This window comes from Ailuropoda melanoleuca, chromosome 3 (genome assembly GCF_002007445.2).
Source record: "Ailuropoda melanoleuca isolate Jingjing chromosome 3, ASM200744v2, whole genome shotgun sequence".
Classification (NCBI taxonomy): domain Eukaryota; kingdom Metazoa; phylum Chordata; class Mammalia; order Carnivora; family Ursidae; genus Ailuropoda; species Ailuropoda melanoleuca.
The window spans coordinates 13,695,814-13,716,815 of NC_048220.1; the positions used below are offsets into that span (position 1 = coordinate 13,695,814).

At 47.3% G+C, this 21,002-nt stretch overlaps 1 protein-coding gene across 1 annotated transcript; it reads right to left on the minus strand.

The window, feature by feature from the left end:
* Positions 1-4,560: 4,560 nt before the first annotated feature.
* On the minus strand, positions 4,561-18,422 carry PPIC (peptidylprolyl isomerase C). The gene is made up of 5 exons (XM_011232881.3): positions 18,198-18,422; positions 11,626-11,739; positions 11,081-11,174; positions 8,367-8,551; positions 4,561-5,199 (listed from the first exon to the last, which is right to left on the minus strand). Exons 1-5 carry the CDS (start codon positions 18,312-18,314, stop codon positions 5,071-5,073), a joined length of 639 nt encoding a protein of 212 aa, XP_011231183.1. The 5' UTR covers positions 18,315-18,422; the 3' UTR covers positions 4,561-5,070.
* Between the last annotated feature and the right edge of the window lie 2,580 nt (positions 18,423-21,002).

Here is a 21,002-nt window from a genome sequence, read left to right on the forward strand (position 1 = left end):
ACTGTCCTTCCCGGCTGACAGGGATAGATGGAGTCTTGAATTTGTCTGCTCCATGCTGACCAGTTCTGGTTCCTGTCCTCGTGACATCCTGTCATAGTGTGGGTCCTGGTGCCCAGAAGAGGCTCAGGCCTGTCTCTGCATCCAGGTTGAAAGAAAAGATGTAAGTTTTCAAATTGAGGTATCTATCCAGATTACAGGACTATATAGCACCTGGGACAGAAGGGGACCAGAGTGTTCACTTTAGATGCCCAGTGTGCTTTGGGAAGAAAGTCCTTCCTACCCTCTGAAAAATGAATGGATGTGGGAACAGGTGACTCCTAATGAAACCTCAGGAGTGGGCACTGCGGGGATGTTGGTATGTTGGGTTCTCTCCAGCTCCCCCAAACCCTAACTCTTGAGCGTTCTGTTGGAACTAGTGATGGGATGAAAATTCCAGGTATGGATTTGGTGATGCATTTAGTGTCGACTTGAATATTTGTCAGATGGACCTTTTTTTCTCTCTCTTTTCCAGATGGGACTCCTGTGACTCATCACTGTTGTTCTGTGTTAGTGCCAGGGACTTTTCCATCACTCAAGAATATCAGTAATGCCAGCAAACCTCCAGGCAGGTGATGTTATATCACACCTAAAGCTCAAGCTTGGCCAAAATCTGAAGTCCACAAGATGAATGACGGACTTAAGTAGAAGCCGTTATGTACTTAACAGCACAAAAATTTTCCATTACAAATACTGTTTTTACTCTTTCTTAATTAAAAAAAAAATGCCTTAAGGGGGCTTTGAATTTCCAAGTCTTCCAGATCAAAGATTTCTTCAGCTGTCTGAATTATAGGAATGTTGAAAAACAAAAACAAATCCTTTCCCTGCTATAAAATCCTTGCCATGTTTTTGTCTTTATATAACTCAAAACGGCTGAACTTTTCAAAAAAGGAGTTTGGTGAGTTCTGCTCAAAACCTGAAAACTCATCCGAAATGAAGTCGTTAATTATTTTGAAAGTGTCCTTCTAATCAATCTGTCCCGGGAATAAATTTTGCTAAAACGTATCTTATTTGAAGATCCCCAAAATTGTTAAATAACCCTTCGAATAAAACAACTTAGGGCTCAAGATACCAAAATACTTTAAATTGTTTATTAAAGTGAAACAGGACCAAATTTTAATAATGGGGGCATGCTGATGGGGGTGGCCAGTATAATTTTCCCGATTCTGCACAAGCCCTTGGCTACTATGTGTCCTTTTCACAGCACGATTGCCAAAAGAGCAAACTGTTGATTTCAAAAGCTTTTCCAGAAAGCATAGGCTTTATATAAATTAGTAGTTGATAGTTGTGAGCTTGCTGATGCTTTTGGTCTAAGGTGTGACCTTCCATGTACGGGAAACAAACAGCTTTGAGCAGGGGGTGTGTCCTTAGCTTACTGGCCATCTGGTAGAGTAGACAGCCTGGCAGTTTACTCCCCGTGCACTAAGTGCTCTCAGAGCTTCAGCCCTTTGAAAATGAACCCCTTTTTGCTTTGTCACGAGAGAGATGTCATTATGCTCATACAAATTAAAAGAAAAAAAAAAAACCCACTACATGGCAAAAGTACATGTCCCTATGCACACAGGGAACAGCAGCTCAGATGCCTGCCCTATGACACTGAGACAGCACTGTTTTGTGTCTAATGCATATTTGTTTCCAGTTTCCTCCCATCTTACCTTAAAAACATTTTTTAAATACATTTTTTCTAATTATTAAGAAGAAATGCACCTTAGAGGAAAATTGGAAGACCAAAACAAGCAATTTAAGAGTTTAAAAATCCCATCGTTGGATTTGCTTCATGACAATTTATATTTTGTTGCATTTGCCTTGTGAGAATGTATTAACACACCTGAGATCATGCTGCACACAGAATTCCTACTTTTTTCTTGAAAAGGGCCATCTTCTCATGTTGCTCTAAGCTTTGTATCATTCATCTTAATGAATGCATGTTATTCTATTATGGGATGTATGACTTATAACCATTTTGGGGACATACAAGTTACTTCCAGTCTTTTGCTAGCATAAATAATTCACATCTTTTTTTTTTTTTTAAGTAAACTCTACCCCCAACATGGTGCTCAAATTCATGATCCCGAGACCAAGAGTCACATGCTTTACCAATGGAGCCAGCCAGGTGCCCCTGCAATTCCCGTTTTTATACATAAAACTTTTCAGTATTGCTCTGTTAGACAAAGACTTGAAGTTCCAAGTCACAAACATTCAATTTGCCCTGGCTTAAGCAAAAAAAAAGGAAATGTATTAGTTTGCAGAGCTGAAGAGCTCGGGGTAGAGATGTGCTTCAGGCATGGCTGGACTCAGGGGCTCGTTGGTGTCTTCAGGAATACAGCTTCCTGTTTCCTGGATCAATTACCCTTGTGTCAGTTGCATTCTCAGGCTTGTTCCTTTACAGCCTCTGGGAAGAAAGACAGCAACTTGTTCCCAACATTTCCACTGGAAGTCTCACAGTTGAGAATCACTACCATGACTGGGGTCACCTGGCTTTCCCCAAGCCAGTCCCCGGGCCCTGGACAGGACATCCCTGCTTCCTCTTCCACCTCACTCCCCCACCACCCTTGCTCGGCACACCTGGACCCTGATCTTTCTTGAAACCACCAGCCACACCATCCCCCAGGGCCACGGCCTCACATACCCTTCCCTCCATGTCCCCGTGGCTTGCCGCCCCCTTGGTTCCTTCAGCCTGCACTCAGGACTTCTCAGACCACCTCTTCACTCTCTGTCCTCTCTCCGTGCCGTTTCTCTTCAGAGACTTATTACTACCTGATATCCCATTACATACTCATGTGGTACATGTTTGAATCATTTGTCTTCTTTCATGGGAACCACAATGGCTGCCACCATCAGCAGCTCTACCCAGCACTCAGTAAATAATTACCAAGTGAGCTAATAAATGAGTTTGCCAGGCCACGTATGTACCCATCCATAGGATCGGCCTCCCCTACCAATTAGAAGTGCTTGAGAGAATGCTGATTCCCCAAAGAAAATGGGTGGCCATCCCCAGGCCACGAGGACTGGTTGCTGGACTGACCCAACAGTGATGCTCGTGACAATCTGATGTCACATTTCAGGGCAAAATCCCAGGAACAGGACTTCGAAGGATGTGAATGTTTTGAGTTTCTGGATGTGTATGCTAGCTCCCCTACAAAATTCCTCCTTGTGGCAGACGAAATAATCTTTCTTAAATGCAGACCACGCCATGCCCTTCCCCAGCTTAACACTGATAGCTCCCCATTGTGCTATCCATCAGGGAAGAACTCGACCCTGGCACCCAGGCCCAGAACAGTCCAGTCTCAGCCTGGGCCCTTTGACCTCTCGGGCTCCAGTGGGCCCTGAAACCTGCTCCTTCTCACCTCAGGACCCTCATTACTGATGCTTCCCCCTCTGCGGGGAAGGCCCACAGTGCTACCCGACTGCTCCCTCCTCTCTCAGCCCCTCAGGAGGCCTTCCCAGACCCCTCACCCAGCACCCCCCTCCCAGCCACCGCAGCACACGTGAGCGTGTCTGCTTCACACGACTGGCAGGCTTTTTGTTTGTCACCGTATTTATTCTGTCTCTGCTTCTAGAATGTAGGTTCCCCGAGGTCATTTTCTCATTGTCCTCTGCAATATTCCAAAACTCAAAACTGGTACCTAGCGTCTCAGAGGCCTTTAGTACATTTTTGTTAGAAAAAAATTTGCTCACTGAGAGGGTTTTAAAGATTAGCTGAGAATGCTCATTTCATCTCATCTCCTGTTATAACAGTTTTCTTAGAATACAGCTCAAGAGTTGCAATTTTTAAAAAAAGATTTCAGAGAGTGAGTGAGGAGAGGGCAGAGAGAGAGAGACTGTGTGTGCATGAGTGGGAGGAGGGGCAGAGGGAGAGAAGCGAACTCTCCACTGAGCAGGGAACCTGACTCTGGCTCCATCCCAGGACCTCGGGATCATGACCTGAGCCAAAGGCAGACCCTTAACCGACTGAGCCACCCAGGCGTCCCATGGAGATGGAATTTTTTTAAAAAGGTAGTTCTCAAAATTTATTTACTTCTTATTTCTTCTTTTCTTATTGACAAAATGGATTGGATGGAATTCTGGGGGTCCTCACTCCATGGGTCCTAGAGGAGAAGCAACGGGGCCCTTCAAAGAGATACCACTCCCATCTGAACAGAGATCAGGCACTCTGTTCTGGCCAGGTATGTTCCAACAAGGTCCCAGCAGGGTTCCACTTTCCCATCTAGTTTGAGTAGAGTCCAAATCTTCATGCTCCTTGTGTAAGTGAACAAAAAAAAGCCTTTTTGTTGCAACTGAACTCAAGGGAACTTTGTAAAAATGTTACAGTGAGTAAAAATTAGTAAATTAATCTGCTCAGGTATTTGGGATGTGGTTAGGCATCATTTCTGTGCACTCCTATCCCAAATTATCCAGTTGTGTTAGCATTCTGATTTACGGAACCATCTCTAATCTGTTAATTGTTACATTAGAGTACATGTGTCTTTGTCATGAATTTTTTAAAGAACTTTAAATTTAAAAAAAAAAGACTTGCAAAAGGAGTTGACCTATATAAAAAGCATTTAATATAGAGGACACAAAAGCACCTTTTACCAGGTAAAAGTCCCTATATCAGATTACAGATTACACTCATCAGATCTCCCTTTACCTGCAAAGAATTTCTGTTTGAATACAAAATAACAAACTTCACATCCCCATCTTCTTCAGACAAATTTTCAGCATCACACAACTTGGGGATCATGAATAAATCAGCAAAATAATGATTGTGTTCTTCAAAAGAAAACAGACAATACAAAGTTTTCTAGTTTAAAAATAGCACCATTGGAGGAAAGGGATAGGTCTTTTAAGTGCAAAGTCCCTAAACAAGTGATTGACCACAATTCATGCAAACTAAACATGGAGTAGTTGATGTTTTGCACTTTCCTGTGATTGGGGGTGAAACACAGAAGTGAGAAAACAAAGCAAAACAGTAACTTGGGAGAATCAAAAGACACACACACACACACACACATATCCCTGCCAGAGTGTGTTCCTTGTTTTCCGCCCGTCGTATCACCAGTCAGCGACCTCAACCACAAAGGGGGTCTTCACGTCTATCTTGCCGCTGTTGATGATGGAACAGTCGGTGAGCGGACGGTCATGCCCATCAGTTGCCTGAAGTTCTATGGAGTGGACCACGGTCTGGTGAGAGAAAAGCACACCCCTGGTTCACTTGTGACTGACAACTACGGGGATCACAGGTGAAATCAATGCCTAGTCTGAGAGCCCAAGTAGGAAACCAGGTTTTTGTTGTTGTTGTTTTGGGTATGATACAAGTCATGCAAGGCAACTATGGAAAACTTAAAATATTCAGGAAATGTATATATAACAGAATAACATTTACCCACAACCTTGTTACTGATAGAATCTATTTGTGTTATTTCCTCACTTCTTTTAATTAGCATTTTATTGTATAAAAATAATTAGATATTTTCATAAACACACAGCTCTAATTAAATGTATTTCTGCCCACTTTATACCCCAATGTGAGAGTCAACACGGAGTCAACATTGACCCACGTCAGTCATCTTCAGGTGGAGTTAGAGACCCTGACCCCCAGTGGTGTGAAGGCCCCTTCTCTCCCCTTCAGGGCTGCACATCCCAGGTACCACCTTGAGCTTCACACTGAAGGAGGGAGGACTGGTCCAGGACTAGGAACGTTGGCTTCTGACCAGCTTCCCAAACGGGGTTGAGACAAAAATAGCAACAAAGTGTCTCATTGCCTTGGACATGGTACCACCTAACCCAGTCGCTGGCCAATTTAGGTTAACTTAAGATAAAAGACAAGTGTTCTTCTTCTAATAATAATATATATATTTCTAAACATTGTGTCTGTGCACACATCTGTACACATGTATGCCTAAAGCAGTGGCTACCTCTCTGATGACCCGTGGAACATTTTTAAAAATGCTTATTTATAGTTAAAATGGAAACTTCTATGTATATTTTTCACACAGTTTTTAAAAATGCTTATTTGTGGGCCCACCTCTGGATGTTCTGATTCCGTAAGTCTGAGGGGGAGCTCAAGAAAAGTGCAGCATTAACGAAGCAACCCAGATGATGTCTGGGTTGGAATTCAAGAGATGCTGAAAATTCCCTGAAACGGTATAAAACACACACACACACACACACACACACACACACACACACACACACACACAACTTTTTTCCTCCTGGAGAGAAAGTCTATAGTTTTCATTAATTACTCAAAGAAGTCTAGGACTCATAAAATGTTAAGGACTGTTCCTCTAAGACCAGGCAGCAGGTCTCCCACGACGCACCCCAACCGGGGGGAAGGAAGTTGGTACAGTGGGGTAGGGCACTAAGACAGAAGATCTGGGGGGGGGGGGAAGAAAAACCATGACCAGAAGAAGAAACCACAAGACTTGCACTCTTCATTTGTCTTACAGGTTAGCACGATGTATTCAAAAACACTCATGGCATGAATGTTTGAACCTGGTTACATTTAAACATTGTAAACCCTGGTTAGGCCCACTGGTCAAAAACGCAAACTGGTGGGGCACGCGCAGCTCACTTCAAGAGCATCGCTCCATGAGAGACTTGAGGAGCGCTGGCGTTCGTTACTGTGCAAGAATAGATGCCTCAAAGGACAGTTACGGCTCAGGAGACTATAGGCCTGTCCTTTATTGTATAGGGTGGAAGGTGATATATGAAGTGATACGTGTCTGCCCTCTTTCCCTCTCGTCTCACTTGCCAACGAGAATCCTATCTCAGGCTGAACACTTCCGTGCCTTGTGAGGGGGGTTCTGAGTGGGTCAGCTCGGTTCCTGGCTTTTCAATGGGTAGGTTCAGGACAGGGGGCAGAAGCTGTGGAAGAATTGTCGCAAGTGAGCTTGTTTTACTTGCATCTGGATGGAAGAGACAGAACAGCTCACATGAAAATGAAACAAAATTGGGGTGCCTGGGTGGCTCAGTTGGTTAAGCGTCTGCCTTCAGCTCAGGTCATGGTCGCAGGGTCCTGGGATCGAGTCCCGTGTCAGGGTCTCTGCTAGCGGGGAGCCTGCTTCTCCCTCTCCCTCTCTCCGCTCATGCTCCCTCTCTCTCTGTTCTTCTCTCTCTCTCTCCCTCAAATAAATAAATAAAACCATTTTTTAAAAAAGAAAATGAAACCAAATCAAATACGGGGGAGGGAGAGGGGTGGTCAGGAATGGCCCAGGGTTGGATTGGGCAAACCTTACCCTTGCTAGTTGAGGAGTTAGGATAGCTTCTGTGGGCAGCTGCTAAGGAGGGGAAATGTTGGGAGTGGAGGAGAATAAGGATTTTAAGAAGTGTTTCTGTGGGGGGCGCCTGGGTGGCACAGCGGTTAAGCATCTGCCTTCGGCTCAGGGCGTGATCCCGGCGTTATGGGATTGAGCCCCACATTAGGCTCCTCTGCTATGAGCCTGCTTCTTCCTCTCCCACTCCCCCTGCTTGTGTTCCCTCTCTCGCTGGCTGTCTCTATCTCTGTCAAATAAATAAATAAAATCTTTCAAAAAAAAAAAGTGTTTCTGTGGATTATGAATTGGACCCCTGAGACATTCTTTGAGCCATACCTGCAGGAATCTGAATTCCCTCTAGTAATTGTATTTGCTCTACTGACTGTGTCTTTGGAGGGGACTTGTTTCTGTACTGAACCATGTGGTGCTCAAGGGTTTTTTTTAATATTTTATTTCAGTTGTGGTAAGAAACCTAACATAAAATGTATCACCTTATCTATTTCTCAGTGTATGGTGCCGTAGTCTGAAGTATATTCCCATTATTGTGCAATTCACCTATAGAACTTTTCTTCTCTTGCAAAACTGCAGCTCTGTACCCCCTGAACACCAGCGCCCCATTTCTTCCTCCCCGCCGGCCCCTGGCAACAACCATTCTACTTCATTTTACATGTATTTGACTACTTTAGATGCCTTTTAGAAGTGGAATCATGTGGTCTTTTGTGACTCAACATATTCAGAGTTCATCCGTGTTGTAGCATGTGCCAGGATTTCCTTCCTTCTTAAGGTGGTATGATCATCTACCATATGCACATATGGGGCTCGGGCTTTATTTGGTTACGTTAAAAAAGAGTTTTCTTTTATATCAAGTAGTAACATAAATTAAGCCCTCAATTTTTCTGCGTCAAGTCTCCATCTTCTGCCCCCCGTGCTCCTCACAATTAAAATACCACACGCAGCTCACCTTTGAGGAGGCAAGTCATCATAGAACGATGGATCTCTAACAAGCACATCTGAAGATTAAACTACATCACTGAAAGGACTCTCGCTATAAATATAAAGCTTTGAATGAGACGTAATAATGTATCACATTACCATTCCATCAATGACTTTTCCAAATACCACATGCTTGCCATCCAACCACGTGGGCTTGGTCAAGGTGATGAAGAACTGAGAGCCGTTGGTATCAGGCCCAGCGTTGGCCATGCTGACCCACCCAATGCCATAATGCTTCAGTTTGAAGTTCTCATCTGGAAATGTCTCACCATAAATGCTTATACCTGGGTGGGGCAAAATTAAAAAGAGAGAATCACCAGATGTTATATGAAAGTAAATGCTTCAAAGGGAACCATAAGGTTTTAATAGAATGGGTTAATAGAACCCTATAGGACGTGGGGCTGGGGAAAAGATGGTCAAGCATAAGGAGAAATAAAGGAAGTGATAAAATTCACTCCTTCGAGAAGCAGGGCACCAGAGCCTCAGATAAACACACAAAAGCCTTCAAGATGGCGCTATCCTCTGGCCTCAAAGCAAGACCCCAGTCAAGCAAGTCAATGATTTCACTCTGAAACAAGAAGGAAGGGCAGGATGGCCTTGTTAAGCCATGGGGAAAGTGGGATGAGCCATCTCCCTGGCTCTGTGTCTGTCCCGAGCTCCACGTCACTCCCACCTCAGCACCCAACACTGGTGCAGTCAGCACTCAATAAGCACCCTTAGCTAATTCTCACAACCCTACGGAACAGGTCTTCTCAATCACACTTTAAACGAGGAAGCAGAGGTGATAGAGCTTGACAGCTGCACAGCAGAACCGGACAGTCCCGTGACTTTCTGACCCTACAGCCCCGCCCTGGCCTGCGTCCATGCTGGAGCAAAGGCAGCCGGCCTGGCCGTCACGAGACACAGCACCTGCGGGCTCGCCAGGCTACAGAAGGCGATGGCAGTGGGAGCACCCAGTGATCCGACCTTGAGCAGAAGAGCTGGACGCGGCCATGGGGACTGGGGCTCCAGCCCAGTGGCAAAGAGAGCAGAACCCGTTTCTCCATAAGAGCGCAGTACAGACCATGAGAAGGACCTGCTCTGTCCTCCAACACCTTGAACGCGTGTCATGCCTGCCTCCTCCCTTTCTGCAGGGCTCTTGATCCAGCGGTTGCCAACCTTGAAATCCTGGCTCGGCTGGACGGCCCAGAAATGGCTGCCAAAGGCAGGCAGTTAAAGCTGATTGGTGAGTGACAGAGGAGGTGGCCTGGCAGGTCAGCTCTGCTCACAGAGAGGTTCTAGGCTAAATGTAAGTGATCCCAAAGGTCCTTCCTCCAAAACTCGGAGAAGTTTAACTCAAGACCTGTGTGTGCACACTTTCACACTGGCACGTGCATGGCAGGGAAGGCAAAGAGGGACACGTCAGAAAAAAGGATCCAGTAAAGCTCAGTCACTGGTCCTGCTGGGCCCCAGGGCGGGAGAGTGGGACACCAGTGTCAAGGGCACTGGGCTCCTAGGAGCTGCACGCTCTTCCAGGGAGACCCAGCTCTGCAGCAGCAGGGGAGGGAGGGCTGCTCTCCTGGGCAGCCTCCCCCACCCCACCGACCCAAGTAACCACGATGTGTTTCTCTACTCCATTCTCCATCCCCATACCGTGCAGCACTTCTGCAAGGCCTGAAAGTAATTCTCCCGAAGGCCCTGGCAAGTCCAAGGGTTTAATGGTAGCCATTTTGTTATAAATAAATCATTGCAATAAACCTAAAATTAGCCGTAGTGCGTGAAAATGGGCCTAAGGGTTTCTTTAAAAAGTTAACAATTTCATACCCATCAGAACGAGTACTTGCTGAGTTAAAAATCTTAAACCTGGGGCGCCTGGGTGGCACAGCGGTTACGCGTCTGCCTTCGGCTCAGGGCGTGATCCCAGCGTTCTGGGATCGAGCCCCACATCAGGCTCCTCTGCTATGAGCCTGCTCCTTCCTCTGCCACTCCCCCTGCTTGTGTTCCCTCTCTCGCTGGCTGTCTCTATCTCTGTTGAATAAATAAATAAAATCTTTTTTAAAAAAAAAATCTTAAACCTGAAGTACATTTACATTCTACTGTAGTTAGCTCATCGTGTGTGTTCGGGAAAAGGACTCACTACAGTTTGGAGGGAAAACAGCGCAGAGAGCTTGGTTACGTGCAGTCCCCACTGAGGAACAAGCAGCTCAGGGATATGTGAAGGCCCATGAATTTAATAATTTGTGCTTCACAGAACCCTAACTTTGCTTATAAAACGTGTATTATAATTCTGACAACTCATCGATTACTTTTATTATCATTATTATTATTATTGGAAAAGCCAACAACAAAATGAAAGAATTTGAAAAAAAGGGGGGAAGGGTAAATCTGTCTGCTATCCTGCCACCTCAACCCCAGTCTCACCCTTGGGGCGTGCTGCCCCCAGCCCTCCTTGACCGCATCCGTGTTTGGGGCTGGCTGCCCACCCCGTGTGCACACACTTTTGTACTCTACCTTTCCTTCCCGTGCGGGGCATCTTTCTCCACCACTGCCTGCTGGGAGCTGGGAATCTAGCAGAGCCGTCTCCTGGGTGAGTATCTCTCCATTATGGAAAGATCATGAACCAGGGCAAAACTGTCTCAAGTGAGGAGGCCTCACTCATTCATACCTGTGATTAGATTTTGGGAGATGAGGCCCCCCAAACCCTGTCCTTCTGAAGAATTAGTTGGGTGGTCGTGAGGAATTCGTTTCTTATGTCTGGGAATTCAACTCAGGGGACTAGATCTTGGGTTTCAGTGTGGTAAGCAGCAAAGGAGAAATACAAAAGACATGGTTACCGCCAGTGCCGTCCCCACTCGTGATGTCTCCTCCTTGAATCATGAAATCTTTGATGACGCGATGAAATTTGCTTCCTTTATAGCCGTATCCTTTCTAAAGAGATTATGTCAGTTGAATATACGAGTAGATAACAACCCATACTGCAAGATGAACCCCAGTGTTTATCTGGACATGGCCAAGTGAGAAAAAGACACAAACTATCTATGGAATTAGGTCCCTGCAACAATTTACTAGTAGAAATGTATCATCGATGGACCCAAGATAAAGAAATGGATCAACCGTGGAAGTAGGGTATTAATGTGAATGAGTGAATGACAGCAATCTGCATTCTCACATACTGATTGCTTCCCCTCTAGAAAGTGTCCTTGGGGACACCGAGCCCCCGAAGAATTAACATTTTGTAGGAAAATATTGTAAGAATGTCTCGGGTTCATCGGGCCTGCCTGATCAACACTCATCTTCCTGGAAGACATCTTTATGCTGGGCTTAAAAGAAAGAAAACCCCCTTCCATGCACATGTAAGGGATCCAAAACTGAGACATACCTCCCCCGTTGCGAGTGCGACAAAATTGTCCACGGTCTTGGGCACAACCTTTCCAAAGAGGCCGATCACTATTCGGCCAACATCTTTGTCGCCAATCCTCACATCGAAGAAGACCTGCGTGTGGGTGAATGACGGAGCACAGGATTACAATGGGAAGTGAAAGGTACAATCTGAGAATGCATCCAGACGCGAAAGCCCTTCCTTCCCCCCCAAGCAGTTGATAAAGGAGCTCTACACCCATCGTGTGACTGCATTCCTCCTGTAAACAACTGTTCATTCTGCCAACATTTGGCCAGCACCCCCAGGGGCCAGGCACCGCACAAGGCGCTGGGTTTGCAGCGTGACTGGGCCCTATCCCAGTCAGCCGTTGAGGTCTCTGAGAAGTCCAAGCCCTCTGCGCCCCCAGGCAGCATTGCAGCGACCTCCCCTTTCCCAGCTTTGTGCTCTTCTGAAAGGTGATGGTCTTGATCTTGGCAAGAGAGAACAACAGGTAAGGAGAGAAATAGTCTAACCATCCAGATTTATTTTTTTGTAACTTCGACCAGTGCCCAATTCGCAGGGAGTGCTTCGTAGACACCTGCTGTCACGGGAACTGCAAGCCGTCCACATCCACAGCAAGTCCTCTGGAAGGCCTGCCACTCACTTCGGACTCCCTAAGGCTCCAGGTCCCCAGCCTTGTCCGGAGCACCGCCAGAGCCCCCGCAACCGCAGTCGCCCAGCGCAGTCCTCATGCCCCCAAAGTCTTGCGGGGACGCTGTGTTCTCTCTGTGGCACAACATGTGGGAATAGATGAAAGAAAGCCCGTACCCAGGAGTGAGTGTGAGTCACGTTGCGTGCAGATGAACCTTACAGGTTCCCTGAAACGAGTTTTAAAAAAACTGTTGCATCCGAAATGAAATGATAAATGTTTTGCTTCACAAATCACCGTGTTGGGATGACGCAGCCCGAATGCTTGAAAAGGCTGCGGAGTCGAAGGGCATTCTATTAGCGGGTTTAGATTATAGGAACCAATTTACTGTTTGAATGGGTAAAAAAAGACATTTGGGAGATGGCTTTAAAAAATATAAGAAGGGTTGTCAAAGAAAAAAGATGTCTTACAGTTTAGAAAAATCACGAAGTAAAGACTGTCAAGCTTTAGTGCAAGACAAGAGCTCCTGCCAATATATCAGCACGTCTGTCACGGGGTGATGTGATATTTAGTGCTCCGGGTGGCATTTTAGAATTTTCACATGGCCACAGCAGCCACGACGGTATTATTATTTATACAGCAGAACTTTATAGACGGTATTGAAGCCCGTGCCCTTGAGTGAAGCAGAGCGCTTGAGGACAACAGTTCCGTGTGGCCAGGGGACAGGGAGCGGCCCTAACACGCCCGGAGCCTGGTGGCCCAGGGCTGGTGTCAAAGAGAAGTCGCTGCTGCTTCTGGGCTTTCCAAGCCCAGGATGGTACATTCAGTAGCAGGCAAGGACGAAGCAGCACCGGAGAAGAATCAGGGACATCATCTTAAAGGAGCGCCACACTTGAAACACACAGAAGAGAAAATAAAGCCTGTGAATGCTGAGACAGCAAGGAGCATACAATGCGGGAGAGCAGCGGGAGAAGGTGAAGAAAAAGGGCCCCTCACCCAGCAACACTCTTCAATAAAAATCTGCCGTTCTGACACGCAGCCTCGCACACATGCTACTATGCTTTTTCCCCCAAACTGTAGGGTCCTTCCGCTGTGTGACTGACAGCAAATAATACAGCGGAGTTTTCCTGACTCCCTCTAAATGATAAGATCACATTGGGGCGCCTGGGTGGCACAGCGGTTAAGCGTCTGCCTTCGGCTCAGGGCGTGATCCTGGCGTTATGGGATCGAGCCCCACATCAGGCTCCTCCGCTATGAGCCTGCTTCTTCCTCTCCCACTCCCCCTGCTTGTGTTCCCTCTCTCGCTGGCTATCTCTATCTCTGTCGAATAAATAAATAAAATCTTTAAAAAATAAATAAATAAAAATAAAAATAAATGATAAGATCACAGCTTCCTTGGTCATCAAGCATGCAAGAAGCAAGAACGCTGTATCCCCAATCCCCAGGCCTGGAGGGATGCTAAGGGCTGAGGGAAGGCCTCCTGGAGAAGGGGTGATGGGAAGCAGGCCTGGAGGGAGGGGAGTGGCCTCTGGGGACAAGAATGGACAGAGTTCTTTCTGGAGCCAAAGCACCGGGGCAGGAAATGGGCTCTTTGTGCAGGGGACCCAAGGTGGCTGCCTGGCAAACGCTCTCCCTCGGCACCCTATCACTCTGAGATCATCTCTGCTTGTGCGCCTTTGCGGACAGGCCCTGTTCTGGACACGGAGTGAGGCTGCAAAGCCCCTACCTGCATGGAGGTTACAGTCCCACAGAAAACACATATGTAAGTAGCTATGATATCATGGAAAATCAGGTTTTATACAAGTACAGATAAAATGTCGTGGGTAAAGGTGATGATTATCTGTGGAGATCAGGGTGGGCTTCCTGGCAGAGGTGGTAACTGGATTCCACACTGCACTGCAGGAGTAAGCGCAGTCATTTCTTTTTTCCCCTGAGGGCCGCCTTTGAAATTTGAAAATGATGGGCCACTGGAGGTAGGGAAAAGAGGGAAGAGGAAACAGTCGCTCACACAGCCTGATCCCAACCCCTGTAGGGTTAATCCCGCTTCCATTTTCAGAGCAGCTAGGGCAGACGCCAAGTCCAAGAGCAAACTGTTCTCACACCCCTGCTCCACCACTAACTGGCCATGGGACCTTGGGCAACTTCATTCAGCTCTGAGCTCCGGCTCCTCAGTTCAACAGAGGACCCTTCTTTCCAGGGCTGCAATTTCATGGGAGCATCAATAAGGTAACATAAATAACACTAACAATCGACCTTTTAAATCATGGCTAAGCACTTTACCTGCTTTATCACATCTAATATGCAAAAAACTCCAGAGGTAGATGTTATCTGTCTCCACTAACAGAGAAGGAAATGGAACTTCACACATTCAGTCACCTGCCCCGGGCACCAGGCCGTAGCCACATGGCCACTCCATGCTCTAGAAAGTGCCAGCAAGTTGGGCCATGAGTGTAGGTGAAAAGACGGCAGCATTATTCTCTTTAGTCTAGGTGCCTGACCTTGCCCAGAACGTTCCCCTGGCATCTGCTGAGAAGGACAGGGTGGCAACTGCCTATTTGGGGGATGTTGAGAGTGAGCCAGAGCAAGGACCCGAGGCTCCAGGGCGGGGCTGGGCAGGCGGCTGAGGTGGTGGCTGGTGAGTGACACTGAGGGCCGTGTGGGGACAGCACCTCACGCCTCTCTTAGTCCAGATTCCTGTTTTTTAAATGAAATCAGAGGAAATACAAAGGACTTCTGGGGAAAATACTAGAGCAATGGCCAGTTTATCTACTTTTCCGAACTCAGAGAAATAATTTTTTTAATTTTTAAAAAATTTTATTTGACAGAGAGAGCAAGCTCAAACAGAGGGAGTGGGAGGGAGAGGGAGAAGCATGCTCCCCGCTGAGCAGGGAGCCGATGCGGGGCTCAGTCTAAGGACCCTGGGATCATGACCTGAGCCGAAGGCAGATGCTTCACTGACTGAGCCGCCCAGGAACCCCTCAGAAAAATAATTTTTAATGTCTCTATTTTCCCGTATATTGAGCTGTTTTAAAAAGTCCACTGAAAAAGTCACTTGACGGGGTCAAATCTGTAGATTACTCGCCTAAACGATTATCTTTTAGAACTTCATGACAGGGGCGCCTGGGTGGCTCAGTAGGTGAAGCATTTGTCTTCGGCTCAGGTCATGATCCCAGGGTCTTGGGATCGAGCCCCATGTTGGGCTCCCTGCTCAGCAGGGAGTCTGCTTCTCCCTCTTTTCCTTCCGCCTCTCCCCCTCCTTGTGCTCTCTTTCTGTTAAACAAATAAATAACATCGTTTAAAAAAAAAAAAACTTCATGATAAATTTGGTAGGAAGGGAACGGAGAGACATTACTAATTCTGAGAGTAGAGTGCAGGAAAACTTGCTCAATGACAGCACCCTAGCCCAGGGGCAGAGATGCCCTAACTTCCCCTCCTGCACCCACCCGCTTCCTCCCTTCTTGTCATCCCTTCTAGATAGCCCAGCCTGGGTGACACACAGATCATGATTGACTTGATCTGGGGTGGGTCTCTGCCCTGGGGAGCTTAAAAATTTGCTTGGTGAAGTCTGTTCCCAAACACTGCAGGTGATACACTCACACTAAGAAATGCTTCTTGTTCATCTGAAATTCACACCTCACTGAATCTTCTATTTTATCTGGCAATTCTGCTTCGTTTCCCCCACCCCCATCTAAACCACCAGCAAGTCCTGTTACACTTCAAAACATCTACTTCGTGTCCCTCCCCCTTGCTCCCCTTTTCCACGGTTACCACCCAAATCCACGCCATCGCCTTCTGGACCCTGACACGGAGCCTGAATGACCTCCCACTTCATCTCCGCTGAGCGACCACAGTAATTGTTTAAAAGCACGTATGAGATGATGTCAATCCCATGCTTAAATCCCGAAGGCTCCAACTGCACTTAGACTAAGACCTCAAATTATAAGATTAACTGCCTCAAAACCCACTCCTGTGGCCTCCAAGGCCCTGCCCGATTTTGCTGCCGCTGACCCTTCCAGCCTTATATCAAGACAGGCCACTCACCCTGGGCTGGAGCCTGTCCCCTCTCTCCGTCCTCTGAACACTGATGGCTTTCCTGGCCGGAGGCCTTTGCACATGCAGCTCCCTTGGCCTCCCAGGTGTTTGGCAGGCTGGTTTTTCTGATCCTCCAGGTATTTTTAAATGTCACCCGGTCTGTAGAAGGGTTTACAATAGTCCCTGCGCCCTTATTCGTGGTTTCCATTTTCCCAGGGTTCAGTTATTCGCCTCAACCGCAGTCCAGAAGCAGATGGTTCCCCTCGTGAGCTGTGGTCAGAAGACAAGGAGGAGCCTAACACCTCTGAATGCCTACGGCGGTCACCTCCCTTTATGTCATCAGGTAGACACTTTATCATCTCCCGTCATCACAAGAGGAAAGGTGAGTGCAGTAAGATATTTTGAGAAAGACAACATTCGTGTAACTTCTTACAGTATCTTGTTATAATTGTTCTATTTTATTATCAGTTATGGTTGTTAATCTCTTACTGTGCCAAATTTATAAATTAAACTTTCTCATAGGTATGTATATATAGGAAAAAACATAGTATATGGTGCTGCCCTGGTTTCAGAATCCACTGGGGTCTTGGAACTTAATCCCCTGCAGATAGGAGGGGACTACTGTATTTTCTTCATCATTTTATGAATGTTATGCTTATGGATGTATCCTGAGAGATCCAAATTATATCTGCAAACTGAAAGACTCCCTCTCCCCCACCCTTTCGGCTCTATGGCCTTGGACAAGCCATTCTCAAAATTGGATATGCCCAAAATCCCGAGGGGCTGGGCAGAGAATCAGTGCTCAAAACAGTGGGGCTAAGTTTCTCTCTCTCTCTCTCTCTCTCTCTCTCTCTCACACACACACACACACACACACACCTGTAGCCTGGTACGGCCTTTCTGTTCGTTCTTAGGCTACCTCAGATGTTGGGGTGACCTCCCTCTCCCCACGGCCCTCATTCTCCGCGCCCCCTCCACCCCAGGTGGGGTCTGTGGTAGAGGGCTTAAGCATTCTACTACTGGTTCAACAGTTACCATTCCCACTGGCAAACACCGGACTTACTATTCAAACAACTTGCAGCTGCCCCTCCTTCCAGATTCCAAGACACTGCAGCCAATGGGTTTTTCTAGAAGTGGTGATCAAGGGCACCGGTCATTCCCTCCCTTCCTTCCTCCCCCGCTCTGTTTCTCCCCACACCCTCCCATTATCTTCTAACCTGGGTAAATATGCCGAAAACACGGAAGGTGGAGAGACGCAGTCCAAGGCAGATTCCACCCCCCACCAGTAGCCCCCCTCCATCCCCTATAGAGATTAAAAGGCTGTCCGTACTAGCGCCTTCCCAAGCTCTGGGTCCAAAGTCTAAAAAAGTCAACGTCTAAAAGCGCACCTCTCCCCGCAACGGGAAGACAGACTCTCGCCACAGCAAGGCTCCTGACGCTTGCCCGGTCGTGCCCCTGGGCAGACAGAGGCTGGACCGGGCGGGGCTCCTCCGGGCCGGGCGACGGCGGTGGCGGCCGCCCATTGCACCCCACCCCCCCGCCTGCATTCTTCCTGCTTCTATTCCTGAGTCCTCGCCATGCCGAAGGAAGTACTCGGGCCGCCTCCTTCCTGGAGAAAAGGCCCACTGGTTCCGGAAGCTTCCTCCAGCCCCCCGCTCCCCCGGCAGGTCACGTCGGACCACCGGCCCGGAGACTAAGTTCAAACTGCTCGACCCAGCGCCCCCAAGTCTCCCCCGGACAGCGCCGTCCCGCGCGCCGGCAGCCCCCTCCCCCTGAGCCCCGCGGCTGCCTCGCGTCCCCCGAGCCCGGGAAGTCCCCTCCTCGCCGCCACGGACACCGAGGACCCAGTCCCCAAAGCTCCCCCGTCCCCCTGGCCCGCGCAAGGGCCATTTGCTGCCCGCCAGTCAGTCACCTTGGCCGTCACGGTGGGGCCTCGCCTGCTGACGCCCGAGGCCCCCGCAGAAGGCACGAGCGCGCCGAGCCCCACGCAAAGCGCGAGAGGTAGCAGCAGCCGGAGACCCGGGCCCATGGCGAGCGGTGGCAGTGGCGGCAGCGGCACGGGCGCACCGCAGCCTCCGGGACCGTTGGCTGGACTCCCGGGCCGCTGCGCCTGCGCGCTCCCGGTTTGGGGGGGGTTAGTGGATGGGATGAGGCGGTCCGGGCAGGGCCGGAACCTGGGGCGCGCTCCTCCCAAGTTCAGCCCAGCGACCCGCTAGGGACTGGGCGCGGCGCGCTGCTGAGGACGCAGCCCGGGCCGACCGAGGCGGTAGCGGCGGGGGCGCGGGGTGCCAGGGGGCAGGTCCCAGCCCGCTCTGTTCCGGTGCTGTGCCCCAGAGTGGCGCAGACCCTTGGTGCCCTGGAGCTGCGGGGTGCGCGCGGGGCATCTCCAGCAATTTACCGCGCGGGCGCGTGTTAAACCTGGCTGAAAGTTCAGGACTCTCCGCGTTCCGAGTCCGCCTGGCAACTTGCGCGCTGTGGAGCGGGACGCTCTGCAGACGGGTTCGTGTCGGTGACCGATGCCGCCTTTGGAGGAGCGCCTGCCGCCCCTGTCAGGTTCATGGGAGACGTTAGGTCATCCAAGACTTTAGCCTAACGTTTTGGACGCCCCTCAGAGCTTTGGGACCCCTGCATGGGTTGACTGGATTACATGTGATAAATGACCCTTCATTGAGATGATAGAAGTTGGAGATAGAATTTTTACAAACTTATGAATTGGCTTTAGGAAGATGATTTAATGATATGGGAAAAGCTCATTGCATTTTTTTAAATGGAAAACTCAGGCTGCAAAATCATATAGAAATTCTTATCTCAACTGTGAATATAAATTTATAAAGCCTTTTTTAATATGGAGAGAAAAGTACCAAAACATCTACAGTAACTAGCGTGATATAATTACGGATTTTTGCTTTCTTTGTGATTTTCTGATTTCCCAGGTGTTCTACATTGAACATGTAACTATTTTATAATAAGGAAAATGTTATTTTAAAACTCAGTGCTTTCCGAATTAGGACTTAAAACTTTTTAATTTTGGGGGCGCCTGGGTGGCTCAGTCGTTAAGCGTCTGCCTTCGGCTCAGGGTGTGATCCCGGCGTTCTGGGATCGAGCCCCACATCAGGCTCCTCTGCTGGGAGCCTGCTTCTTCCTCTCCCATTCCCCCTGCTTGTGTTCCCTCTCTCGCTGGCTGTCTCTCTCTGTCAAATAAATAAATAAAATCTTTAAAAAAAATAAATAAAACTTTTTAACTTTAGAGTAATACCTCTTAATTAACTACAAATTAATAATAGTATTCTCTTGGTTTTCTGAGTGGCTGCCATGACCTTCAAGCCAAGATTTTCCTTGGGTAAGCAGATAGGATTCCTACATGTAAGTGTAGATCTAAAATTACACTGGAGCTGTTTCTTTCTTTCTTTCTTTCTTTCTTTCTTTCTTTCTTTCTTTCTTTTTTTTTTTAAGATTTTATTTATTCGAGAGAAAGAGAGAATGAGTGGGGGGAGGAGCAGAGGGAGAAGCACACTCCCTGCTGATCAGGGAACCCCACGTAGGGCTCAATCCCAGGACCGCAAGATCATCATGTGAGTCAAAGGCAGACGCTCAACCCACTGAGCCACTCAGGTGCCCCAGAACCATGTCTTATATATAAAAGGATTGACTGCTTTGCAGGGAGGGGTAGAACACATCCAAACTGCTTTGATAATTCAGTCCAGTGAAAGATCTAAAGGCTTTCCTTATAACCTCCCACCCCCAATAAAGAAAGAGTCTTCTTTACATACATACATATACATATATATATGACAAAAAAAGAATCATCCTTTTGTAAAAATCTAAGAGTATCAAAGTGCTTATCCCACTAAGTGATTGTATATATTTTTCTGTATTTATTACTCTGTTTTTGTCTGCTTCTGTTACCAGAATGTAAGCACCACCAGAGCAGGGAGCATAGCTGTTTTTATCCCTGCTGATGACCTAGATGCAGTACAATGTCTGGTATATAGTGATTTCTCAGTAAATATCTGTTCAGTGAATGAACGTGTCTATGTACTTTTTAAAAATCACTTTATTGGGAAGATTAATACAAATAAAGTACACAGAATGTAAATCATCGAATTATCACTAAGCAACACAGCTAAAACCTCAGCCCCCAAAGAAATGAACATTCAAGAGCCTCCTGAAAACTCCTCTTGTACCCACTCCCAATAACTAACATTTTCTTTTCCCCAGATTAACCATAATCCTGACTTCTTAGGAAGTTTAGTTTTTAACTTCATATAGATGGAATCTTACAGCCTATATTCTTTTGCTCAAATTTATACTTGTGAAATTCATCTATGTTTTCACACATAGCTGTTTTGGTGTATAGCACAAGGTAGGGGTCAAATTCCATTTTTGGGGGGATATCCGCTTATCCCAGCACAATTTATTGGACAGTCTCTTCTTTACTGATTGCTCTGTGATGATATTTCCTTCATGGAACAAGGTTCCCTACATGCCTGGATCTGTTTGTGGGCCCTCTCTTCTGTACCACATTGTCTTAATGAAAATAGCTTTATAATAAGTCTTCATATTTAGTAATGCAAGTACTGTCACTTTGCTGACAAGTGTTGACAAGCCAAGATTCTTGGCTCTTCTTGACCCTTTCCATGTCCATATAATTTTGAGAAATTTGTCAGTTTCCATAAACTGGGATTTTGATTAGGATATCACTGTATCTATAGATCAT

Bases quoted from the DNA above. Each gene is read 5' to 3' on its own strand.
- PPIC (XM_011232881.3), bottom strand. From the start codon at position 18,314: ATGGGCCCGGGTCTCCGGCTGCTGCTACCTCTCGCGCTTTGCGTGGGG. The intron at 11,175-11,625 runs GTATGTCTCAGT...TAATCTCTTTAG, and splicing joins TCGCACTCGCAACGGGGGAG to AAAGGATACGGCTATAAAGG. The intron at 8,552-11,080 runs GTAACCATGTCT...TGCCCCACCCAG, and splicing joins GAGTGGGGACGGCACTGGCG to GTATAAGCATTTATGGTGAG.